This window comes from Schistocerca gregaria, chromosome 5 (assembly GCF_023897955.1).
Source record: "Schistocerca gregaria isolate iqSchGreg1 chromosome 5, iqSchGreg1.2, whole genome shotgun sequence".
In the NCBI taxonomy this organism is placed as follows: Eukaryota; Metazoa; Arthropoda; class Insecta; order Orthoptera; family Acrididae; genus Schistocerca; species Schistocerca gregaria.
Window position 1 is genome coordinate 290,668,779 of NC_064924.1, and position 12,652 is coordinate 290,681,430.

At 44.7% G+C, this 12,652-nt stretch overlaps 1 protein-coding gene across 1 annotated transcript in view; it reads right to left on the reverse strand.

Moving 5' to 3' along the window:
- LOC126273321 (paired box pox-neuro protein-like) overlaps positions 1-12,652 on the reverse strand; it is a 193,966-nt gene that overhangs the window by 36,758 nt on the left and 144,556 nt on the right. The window contains exon 3 of the mRNA XM_049976867.1: positions 5,754-5,946. Coding sequence (XP_049832824.1) covers positions 5,754-5,946 — 193 coding nt within the window. The remainder of the gene's footprint in view (positions 1-5,753; positions 5,947-12,652) is intronic.

Consider the following 12,652-nt stretch of genomic DNA (forward strand, 5'->3'; position numbering starts at 1 on the left):
CATATTTCAGGATAAAATGTGTAACAAGAAATTAATGTGTTACAATCAATATGTACTAAGAGTGGAAATTGCTCTTCTTTGAGAAATATTTAAAATTACAAAATATCTAGCATACTTAAAATTCGTGTTATTAATTGCAGAATCGCATGCTGATTGTTACATTTATTTATGGATTGATTTATAAAATAATTTGGTGATGATTCATCTTTGGTCAAGAAATTTTTTAAACTATTTTGCTTTGTAAACGCTTTGGAATATTGTGAGTAACGCAGAAAGTTGATAGTAGTGGGCATGCTCTCAGATGGGAAGGGACGTGTTTTTGTGATTAACACTAACTATGTAATTTGTGGTGTTAGAGAAATGGAAATTGTAGAGTCGGTGTGATATTGAAAAATGTGACAAAAAATAAAATTCAAGAGTAAAACAGGCAAATCTTCAAACATTATTCAGATCAACAGGAACCTACAAAATCAAAATTTCAGCCTTGGATATGTGCCCTAGACGCGAAAACTGCGACCAACAACAAGAGAAAATGGAGATAAGAAAGAAATGCTCCTCTTGTATATCTTACACCTCTCGAAGCTTATGAAACTAATGAAGACACTAAGAAAAATTTAATAGTGATGTGCTGGAGGGTAAGATTACATGGCCCAGTATTGAGATCTGGAGCAATTAGCGGAAGGGTTACACTTCTGTCACGTCGAACGATTCTTTTCAGTCGTCGTTGGTCCCATTCTTGCAGGATGTTTTTTCGGCCGCATTTCGGATTGCCGATATTCACAGTACACTCGTGAAATGGTCGTACGAGAAAGTGCCCACTTCTTCGCTACCTCGGAGGTGCTGTGTCCCATCGCTCGTGCGCCGACACTATCACCACGTTCAAACTCACTTATATCTTGATAACCTGCCATTGTGGCCGCAGTAACCGATCTAACAGCTGCACCAGATATTTGTCTTATATAGGCATTGCCGATTGCAGTGCCGCAATTCTGCCCGTTTAAATACAGGGTGATTCAAAAGGAATTCCACAACTTTAAAAATGTGTATTTAATGACAGAAACATAATATAACCTTCTGTTATACATCATTACAAAGAGTATTGACAAAGGTTTTTTTCACTCAAAAACAAGTCCAGAGATGTTCAATATGGCCCCCTCCAGACACTAGAGCAATATCAACCCGATACTCCAACTCGTTCCACACTCTCTGTAGCATATCAGGCGTAACAGTTTGGATAGCTGCTGTTATTTCTCGTTTCAAATCATCAATGGTGGCTGCGAGAGGTGGCCGAAACACCATATCCTTAACATACCCCCATAAAAAAAATCGCAGGGGGTAAGATCAGGGCTTCTTGGAGGCCAGTGACGAAGTGCTCTGTCACGGGCTGCCTGGCGGCCGAACCATCGCCTTGGGTAGTTGACGTTCAGGTAGTTATGGACAGATAAGTGCCAATGTGGTGGCGCTCCCTCCTGCTGAAATATGAATTGTTGTGCTTCTTGTTCGAGCTGAGGGAACAGCCAATTCTCTAACATCTCCAGATACTGTAGTCCAGTTACAGTAGCACCTGGCTGAAATGGCACAGAAAACGTTCATCTTAGGCGAGTCACGTTCATACTGAGTTGTTTCCCGCGGATTCTCAGTGCCCCATATACAGACATTGTGACGGTTGACTTTCCCGTTAGTGTGGAAAGTTGCTTCATCACTAAACACAATCTTTGAACGAAAGATTCATCTGTTTCCATTTGAGCAAGGATAAAATACAGAAATCGATTCTTTTAATCTTATCAGCTGCAGACAGTGCTTGAACCAATTTCAGACGATAAGGTTTCATAGCTAGCCTTTTTCGTAGGATTCTCCATACAGTTGATTGTGGAATTTGCAGCTCTCTGCTAGCTCTGCGAGTCGATTTTCCTGGGCTGCGAACAAATGCTTGCTGGATGCGTGCTACATTTTCATCACTCGTTATCGGCCGTCCAGAACTTTTCCCTTTGCACAAACACCCATTCTCTGTAAACTGTTTATACCAACGTTTAATACACCACCTATCAGGAGGTTTAACACCATACTTCATTCGAAATGCACGCTGAACAACTGTCGTCGATTCACTTCTGCCGTACTCAATAACACAAAAAGCTTTCTGTTGAGCGGTCGCCACTTTAGCATCAACTGACGCTGACGCCTAGTCAACAGCGCCTCCAGCGAACAAATGTACAACTAAATGAAACTTTATAGATCCCTTAATTCGCCGACAGATAGTGCTTAGCTCTGCCTTTTGTCGTTGCAGAGTTTTAAATTCCTAAAGTTGTGGTATTCTTTTCGAATCACCCTGCATTTCTGTATTTGAATTCGCATGCCATACGAGTTTTTTTGTCGCTTCAGTATATGGTCCGGCAAAAATAAAAAGTCCCGTATCTGGAGAGGTGTGAGTTGTGGGGTGGGGGGTGGCGGGGAGAGGAAGGAGATATTGACATGAAGGCTATCGATCGATAGTGGTATACCTATTATTTCATCAGGCGCAATGGCTTGGCTAGGTGAGCATCGTGTTTTTTTTTTTTTTTTGTGGAGGACTGTATTCGTAATAGTAGTTCTATGATTAATACTCAGGGAACATTTCGCATTGGTTTCGAACTTGGTCAATATGAAGATAGAAAAACTACTCGAGCTTGGGTATCCGACTTTAGAGCATCAGGTTCTGCAGTGAAAAGAAAATTCACTGCCCCACGTTGGACTTTAAAAACTCAATAAAATGTGGCGCATGTGAGAGCGCCTGTTCAGTAGTCTCCAAAGCATTCAGAACTTACACGCGCGTTTTCCCCAGAACTGTCTGACAGGAGTGCAAGAAGAATTCCGCACGGAGATCTTCTCATGCACCCATACTAATTGCTGACTACTCAAGAGTTAAGCGAGAGACATTCTGAAACTCGCAGACCTGTGTGTGGGGAAATTCTTTAGAACATTCCCCGTGCCGCTGTTCGAATTCTTCAGATGAGGCCCACTTAGACTGTAAATAAACGACTGTCCAGCAGAAAACCCTCAGCAACTTCAGCAGCGACCACTTTTCAACAATCGTGCTACAGTTTCATGCGCCTTACTGAATTTTGTTTTGGAATCGTATTTTTTCGAAGAAGGTGGTATAACGATAACGGTTAATTCAAGTCACTACTGTCACTTCATATAGACCTCCTTCCTTCGATCCAAGTTAAACCGGTTTGTTGGGGACCATAAAAAAGAAGTCTGGTTCCAACAAGACGGAGCTACAAAATTCAAATCTCTCTGAGGACTATGGGACTCAACTGCTGAGGTCATCAGTCCTCTAGAACTTACTTAAACCTAACTAACCTAAGGACATCACACACACCCATGCCCGAGGCAGGATTCGAACCTGCGTCCGTAGCGGTCGCGCGGTTCCAGACTGTAGCGTCTAGAACTGCTCGGCCTCACCGCCCGGCAGACGGAACGACACCTCACACCAATCGGCATTTTATAGAAATTTTGATAGAGTTGCTTCTAGACGTCTTCTCTCTTCGCTAGGATTTTTTTTGTCCCTCCTAGGAGTCGTCAGGAGCGTTTTCTCTGATGTTTCGGGCGATATATACAATTTCGTGTTTGCGATGTGTAGCTGGAGTCATCCCAAAGAAATACTCCCCATTAGGACTGTTGATATTTTTAAACATATCGCGAATCCGATATATCAATATTTGAAAAGATGACATACCGGATTCCTACATTTGTAAACAGATTATCGCTACATCGACGGATAAAATATCGACGGACCGGCCTAGAAAGATACCGGCTGCGCATTGTAAATGAGGTGCCGGTTTTAAAGCTATATATTTAATTACAGATTTATTATTAGATATTCTGTACATCCACGAGCTAGCAGCTTGCCTGTACCCCTTAGAGCGACAATTGAAAGGAAAGCGATGCACGTTGACGCTAAGTATCTTTAGTAACTGCATGTAAGTGGCACAGTAAAAGGTGTCCGGTGGGTCCATATTTCGGTTTTGTCAAGTATCGAATTCGTCCGGAACACTTCATGTCGATTTCCCCGTTTTTTTCATTTTTTCCAAAGCCAGCGGCCTATCAGCTGTAGTGTCAAAAGTGCGTGGTGAAGCTAAACGTTGCAGTTTCTGTTGGCAGCACCGATCGCCGATTACGTCAGTATTTCTCCTCACACGTCCCGTCCACCTCAAAGACCAATCTTGTCATTTAGATTTTTGTTTATTATTTTCAGCAACTGCTTTTGAAGAATGCCGATGTGAAGACATGGCGCACTAGTTACTTTAAAAACTGGTTTTTAAAGCAATTGCTGTGCTACATCAGAAGTTATGTTATTCCATTCTCCCATTCTCACTGCCACCCCCCCCCCCCCCCCTCCCAAAGGGCAATCTGATTTATTCTTTTGTACCACCTATACCTGCTTCACATAGTCAAAAAGAAAGACTGGAAGTGACGAAATCTCAAAAAGCAGTAAGACTCCTTCGCACAATGAAGGTACAATTGTGTTCAACTACAGTATCGAAAGGACAACTTCAAATATTTACCATTATTTTCCGCCCTACCACAGACTAATTAATTTTTTCCCCACATTTGTTCCTTCTGTACTGCTGCCATACATTCGACAAGAAACTAATGATAAAATTTCTTAACATAATGGTAATAAATCTGACATTTCTTATCATCATTAAACACTGAAGCAGAAAAGAAACTGTATAGGCATGGGTAATCAAATACAGAAATATGTAAACAGGTAGAACACGGTGCTGCGGTCGGCAATGCCTATATAAGTGTCTGGCGCAATTGTGAGATCGGGTACAGCAGCTATAATGGCAAGTTATCAAGATTTAAGTGATTTTGAACTTGACGTTATAGTCAGCGCGCGAGCGATTGGACTCAGCATTTCCGAGGTAGCGGTGAAGTGGGTATTCTCCCGTACGACCATTTCACGAGTGTATCGTGAATATCAGGAAACCGGTAAAACATCAAATCTCCGATATCGCTGCCGCCGGAGAAACATCCTGCAAGAACGGCATCAACGATGACTGAAGAGAATCGTTCAACGAGACAGAAGTTCAACCCTTCCGGAAATTGCTGCAGATTTCAATGCTGAGCCATCAGCAAGTGGCAGCGTGCGAACTATTCAACGACACATAATCGATATGGGCTTTTGGAGCCGAAGACCCACTAGTGTACCCTTGATGACTGCACGACACAAAGCTTTAAGCCTCGCTTGGGTCCGTCAACACCGACACTGGACTGTTCAAAAAATGGTTCAAATGGCTCTGAGCACTATGGGACTTAACATCTGTGGTCATCAGTCCCATAAAACTTAGAACTACTTAAACCTAACCAACCTAAGGACATCACACACATCCATGCCCCAGGCAGGATTCGAACCTGCGACCGTAGCAGTCGCGCGGTTCCGGACTGAGCGCCTAGAACCGCTAGACCACCGCGGCCGGCACACTGTACTGTTGATGACTCGAAACGTGTTGCCTAGTCGAACGAGTCTCGTCTCAAATTGTATCGAGTGAAAGGACGTGTACGGGTATGGATACAACCTCATGTGTCCATGAACCCTGTGTGTCAGCAGGGGACAGTTAAAGCTGGTGGAGGTTCTGTAATGGTGTGGGGCGTGTGCAGTAGGAGTGATATGGGACACCTGATATGTCCGCTCGTCCAATTAGTATGCACAAAATGGAATCGAAGACTCTACAGCACATCATTGTAGTGAGGCAGAGGAGGTGATTTACCTGCGTGGTGGGCGGGCTCAGCCCAGGCGCCGCTGTTGCGCAGGATGCGGTTGACGGAGCTGACGCTGGGGATGGCCTGCGGGTCGCAGACGCGCTGCGCCAGCAGCTGGTCGCGGATCTCCCACGCGAACATGCCCGGGTTCTCCTGCTTGAAGCGCAGGATCTTCTTCACCACCGTCGGCGTCGCCACCTGCTGTGGGCACAACAGTCTGCGCTGTACTACCACGCTCCCTGTCCCTCTCATACCGTGGGCAGTTTCAAAAACTCAAGTTATGCAATTAATTTTTTCACTCTGTTGCAAGCAAGTGACTCCAGCCTCCGAACACATTGAAATTCCCGCGCTACAGCAATGCAGGACGCTGTCGGATGAGCCAAAACAAAACAGAGCAACTCCCTGAAAAAGTGGAAGTGGGCTGCTTATTGTACACATAGATTTCTTTTATCAGGATTGCAGACATATAAGTACAAAAAATATAAAGAAATAACAACGGAACTTTATGATTGCTGACTATAATATACAAAAAAGGAAATTGAGAATGTGTTTGATGACTATCAGTTGAGCTTTAGGAAGAAGCAGAGAGGCTACTCTGACGTGGCGGTTGATAATGGGAGCAAAACTAAAGAAAACTAAAGAAAAACCAAGACACATTCACAGGATTTGTCGACCTAGAAAAAGCATTCGGCAAAGTCAAATGGAGCATCATATTGGAAATCATGGGAAAAATAGATGTAAGCTATCGGGAAAGACGGATAATGTACAATATGCCAAGAGCCAAGGAGGAACAAATGGTTCAAATGGCTCTGAGCACTATGGGACTTAACTTCTGAGGTCATCAGTCCCCTAGAACTTAGAATACTTAAACCTAACTAACCTAAGAACATCACACACATCCATGCCCGAGGCAGGATTCAAACCTGCGACCGTAGCGGTCGCGCTGTTCCAGACTGTAGCGCCTAGAACTGCTCGGTCACAGCGCGGTTCGAGACTGTAGCTCCTAGAACCGCTCGGCCACTCTGGCCGGCCCAAGGAGGAACTCTAAGAGAGAAAGACCAAGAACGAAGTGCTCGGATTAATAAGGCCATAGTTCAGGGACGTAGTCTCTCGCGTCTGCTATTCAATCTGTACATAAAAGGAGCATTGACGGAATCAAAAGAAAGGTTCAAGAGTGGAATTAAGATTCAATGTGAAAGGATATCAATGATACGATTCGCTGATGAATTTGCTATCCAGAGTGAAAGTGAACTGCATGATCTGCTGAACAGAACGAACAGTCTGATGAGTACAGAGTATGGCTTGACAGAAAGACGAAGGTAATGAGAAGTAGTAGAAGTGAGAACAGCGAGAAACATAACATCAGAACTGATGATCAGGAAGTAGATGAAGTTAAGGAATTATGCTATCTAGGTGAGAGAATAACCAATGACGGACGGAGCAATGAGGAGATCAAAAGCAGACTTTGTTCAAGAAACGTCTACTAGTATCAAACATAGACCTTAATTTGAGGAAGAAATTTGTAAGAATGAACGTTCGGGGCACAGCATTGTATGGTAGCGGAAAATGGACTATGAGAAAACAGGAAAAGAAGAGAACAGAAGCATTTGAGATGTGATGTTACAGAAGAATGTTGAAAATTAGGTGGACTGATAAGGCAAGGAATGAGGAGGTTCTGCGCAGAATCGCAGAGGAAACAAGTACATGGAAAACACAGACAAAAAAATAAAACGGACAGGATGAAGGAACCTCTGTTAAGATATCATGCAATAACTTCCATGGTGCTAGAGGGAGCTGTAGAGGGTAAAACCTGTAGAGGAAGACAGAGTGGTATGCATCCAGCAAATAAATGATCACGTAGGTTTCAAGCGCTAATCTGAGATGAATAGGTTGGCTCAAGAGAGGAATTCCCGGAAACCAATGCCTTTTGAGTTATGGGCAGTTGAAGACCGACAGTTCGGAGCCTGTTTTCATTTTATGGTGACGCAGGAATCGCAAGACATGGATAATAAATCACCACAGAACGGACGTGTGGGTAGATGAAAATCCTCGAGCAATCATGGAGGTGAGGCATCAGGATCCCTACAGTATCGATGTATGGGCAGGAATTTTCGTGACAGACTCTCGGAGCCATACGCTTTACCAAACAGATCGACGGATGCTGGTAACACTGATTTCTGCCAGATGAATTATCAGCTCAGCTGCAGAATGTTACCCTTGCAGAAAGAGAACGAATTGGGTTGTGCCTACGGAGCAGTACTCCATTTTCCACACATCGTCCGACAGCGCCTCGACACAACGTTCTATGTGCACTGTATAGGTCGCGGAGGATTTGTGACTGTGGAGACCTTTAAGGACATTGCTATATGACTAACCCATCAAAAATGTACAGCTGTTACAGAAGCGCGTGAACAGTAATGGGACGCAACCCAAATGGAGCCAGTGCCGCCAGCAAAAATTTTTGCGAAGAAAATTTCCGTCAGCATCACGGCTCAAGCTGCTTCGCTTCGGTTGAGCTCTTCGGAGCTATCTGTTTAGAAACGTCTTCCACGGTAGGGGCTAGAAATATTCTATTATTACAATAGCTGTGGGAAGCTCGGCAGCTATTTACAATACCAAGAAGTACTCGATTAAACCGCATCTTCCTTCTTAGCGCTACACCCGGTATCTCGCCGCAGCATCTCCAACAGACACAATGATTAGTAATTTCTTCTCGACAACCAACAATTCCGCGTCCAATGCGACAGCCACCTCAGCGGGAACAAGACAGCGCCGTCGTATTAATGAATAGCCACGTCTGTCGCGTCTCGCTTAACTCGGAGGCGCCCCAGAGTGCAACCGTGACCTCAATTTGTGAGACACGAGGCCGTTTTCGAAATAATTGCCGCGGCGAAGCAATCACAGCGGAGCGGTCTGCGCGCATCTCCCAGAATAATGGGTTAAAAATGTGTCGAGCGGGGGCACAGTGAAAGTTCTCGGGGAGGAACTCTTTTGAGCTTCACCTGCCTACCCGACGCTTCCTCCGGGATCGCTTTAATTCCCGGGGGTAAAAAGCTGGCAGGTGTGTGTGTGTGTGTGTGTGTGTGTGTGTGTGTGTGGGAGGGGGGGGGGCAAGGGGGACGGGGCAGAGAGAGTTCTGTTGACTGAGACTTGTTAAACGTAGGCTGACGCGCGCTTTTTAACAAGTCGTCGGCCCGGAGATTTGATGAATCGGATACGGCCTGGAGGCTCTGTCGGAGCCGTAATGACTGACTGCGGCGCGGCTGCGATAGCGGCGAGAGAACCGGTGACGGACGCGCCGAGCCGACGGCGGAATCCTCCTTCCCACCGCTTATCAGCGACATCTGGCGGCCAACTGATTTCCCCGGCCGCTGCGGACGTGATCTGCTTTCGCCGGAGACCGCCGCATTTCGTTACCGACCGCAGCTGACGCTATTCCGTGCACGAGGCCACGGCCGATTTGAATTTTATATCTGGGATGTTTCGGAAGCGGGTAATTGAAATTAGTACGGGACATGGGACGAATAACGTCCGTCCAACCGGACGGCGGCGCCGTTGATAGATCGCGGCAGGCGCCACGAGGTCGATGAATCCCTCGGCTGTGCCCCCCTCTCCCCCCTCGCCACTCCCCCCGCTACCGCTTCAACCGATCACTATTATCGAATTACTAAGGCGCTGGTGACGACAAGTGATTATTACCATACGTCGTTGTTATACAGGGTGTTAAAAAAGGTACGGCCAAACTTCCAGGAAAAATTCCTCACACACAAAGAAAGAAAATATGTTGTGTGGACAGGTGTCCGGAAACGCTTACTTTCCATGTTAGAGCTCATTTTATTACTTCTCTTCAAATCACATTAATCATCGAATGGAAACACACAGCAACAGAACGTACCAGCGTGACTTCAAAAACTTTGTTACAGGAAATGTTCAAAATGTCCTCCGTTAGCGAGGATACATGCATCCACCCTCCGTCGCATGGAATCCCTGATGCGCTGATGCAGCCCTGGAGAATGGTGTATTGTATCACAGCCGTCCACAATACGACCACGAAGAGTCTCTACATTTGGTACCGGTGTTGCGTAGACAAGAGGTTTCAAATGTCCCCATAAATGAAAGTCAAGAGGGTTGAGGTCAGGAGAGCGTGGAGGCCATGGAATTGGTCCGCCTCTACCAATCCATCGGTCACCGAATCTGTTGATGAGAAGCGTACGAACACTTCGACTGAAATGTGCAGGAGCTCCATCGAGCATGAACCACATGTTGTGTCTTACTTGTAAAGGCACATGTCCTAGCAGCGCAGGTAGAGTTTCCCGTATGAAATCATGATAACGTTCTCCATTGAGCGTAGGTGGAAGAGACTAAAATGAGCTCTAACATGGAAATTAAGCGTTTCCGGACACATGTCCGCATAACATCTTTTCTTTATTTGTGTGTGAGGAATGTTTCCTGAAACTTTGGCCGTACCTTTTTGTAACACCCCGTATATGCGTTATCTGGCGACCTTATTGAATTTTCAATTTATTCAGTATGATCTTTCAGGCCCATGACGCAGTATTGCTGACGTCCAAATTTACCAATTTAGATTCACAGGCAGTTAATTATTGAAAGGTTATAAGAAAGCCACAATTTTATTGAGAGATCAGTCACGTTATTATTGTGAGGTTACGGAATAATAAAAAATGGTTCAAATGGCTCTGAGCACTGTGGGACTTAACTTATAAGGTCATCAGTCCCCTAGACTTTAGAACTACTTGAACTTAACTAACCTAAGGACATTACATACATCCATGCCCGAGGCAGGATTCGAACTCCAGACTGTAGCGCCTAGAGCCGCTCTGCCACACCGGCCGTCTATGGAGTAATAAACTGTTGGGAGGTTACGGTAAATGTGAATGTTATACCTATTTTTTCTGTTACTAGATTACACAGAATGTGAATGGTATACATAATTAATTATATTTTATTACTGTTTATTTTAGTATGAGGGACCCCGGACCACTGGCAGCTCGTTACAGAGTTTTTGCTTGCAGTTTGACAACAACGCATTTATCGCTATAGTCCATTTATATTGGCATCTCGGTAACCAGTCATCAAACCAATGGACTTCTTCTTTTAGGAGCTTGTGAAAAGCACAGCCTACGAGACTCCTGTGGATGCCTGCACGAGCCTGATTGCCCGGATCACTACGGCAGCGGAAGTAGTGCACCAAACTCCTGGAATTCTTTAGTGTATAAGACAGTAGATGGTGCGCCGCTGTACTCTCTACTGTGGTTATGATGTTCGACATAGCTATGAAGGAAAGGTTCTGCATTTTCAACGTACTGTACGCTGACTGAACAACTGAACGCAATGTGATTAAAAATGCACGTATTTATTCTAAGGACTTCACTGCCGTAAAGGTATCATAGATGACTGTGGTAACAAACCGAATAAATCATAATTACATTATTACCCTGTAACGAGCTGTCCTTGACTAATCTCTGAAAGTTTGTCGGTGGAGTTCTAGTTCACGCCGTATATAGCACTGCCACACGGGTTTCTCTCTCGGATCTGATTAGCTATCCTCGACTTCTTACTGCTATTTTCTGCAATCAGCTTGTTACAATTTTTTAAGTTCAACCATCGGTATTTTTCCTGCCTAGTGGCTGCTAACGCCCCAATTACCTGCCCTGTGTGTCAGTGTATGTAACGACAGTGTACGTTTCCTCGCCTTGCCGCTGCTGTGTAGTTTTCACAGCTTTCTTGATTGTAGGCCGTTTGTGATTATTCTATTCTGGTGGTAGTGATTCCGTTCTCGTTCCGGGTCCTCTTAGCACATTATTCTGGGGGCTTAGTGTAGTGAGCTGGTTTCGGCTTTGGCGTCTAGTTCCATTCTTAAAATGGCTCTAAGCTCTATGGGACTTAACCTCTGAGGTCATCAGTTGCCTAAACTTAGAAACTACTTAAAGCTAACGAACCAAAGGACATCACACACATCCATTCCCGAGGCAGGATTCGAACCTGCGACCGCAGCAGGAGGGCGGTTCCGGACTGAAGCGCCTAAAACCCCTCGGCCACAACGGCCAGCGTTCTATTCTTACATCTGGTTTATTGGACGTCAGTTAGATTCAGAAAGATTATCATTATTCATTCGTTAGACTGCCGCTACTCTGCCTTATCATCTTGTGAAGTGAATGCAACTCTTGGCTGCCTATATCATCGCTCGCGAAAGTGTTTGTTCTCAGAGCTCGATTCCTGGAGCACCGTCTGTGACTCTTCCTTGCATTTTATTATTGCATTATTTATTACCAAACCTTGTTAATGCGTACATTGAAGGTTATGTATGTCTACTTAATAGTTCCAATCGCCTTCTGTTCAAATGGTTCAAATGGCTCTGAGCACTATGGGACTTAACTTCTGAGGTCATCAGTCCCCTAGAACCTAGAACTACTTAAACCTAACTAACCTAAGGACATCACACACATCCATGCCCGAGGCAGGATTCGAACCTGCGACCGTAGCGGTTGCGCGGCTCCAGTCTTTAGCGCCTAGAACAGTTGGCCACCCCGGCCGGCGTCGCCTTCTGGAATGGATCTTACAGTAGAGGATTGTTTTTAAAGGGTACCATCATCTTATTTCACTCGTTTGGTGATCAGTTGCTTGTTTCTTCTAATTAACCTTTACTTGTATTTGCTGTTTTACGGCATATTTATAAATTTTTTATATAATTGCTATTCTTGACATGTAAGGTCTTCAGCCATGACTGTTATCATTTGCTTTGAAAAAATAATTTGATATTTGTATTGTAGCAGTAAGCCTTTAAACCCTATTATTGACATTTCTGCCGTCTGATACCTTCTGCTGTGTTTGTGGCCACTTAATTTTTAATATTTCAGTACCTGTAAATTGTAATTACAGTGAGTTC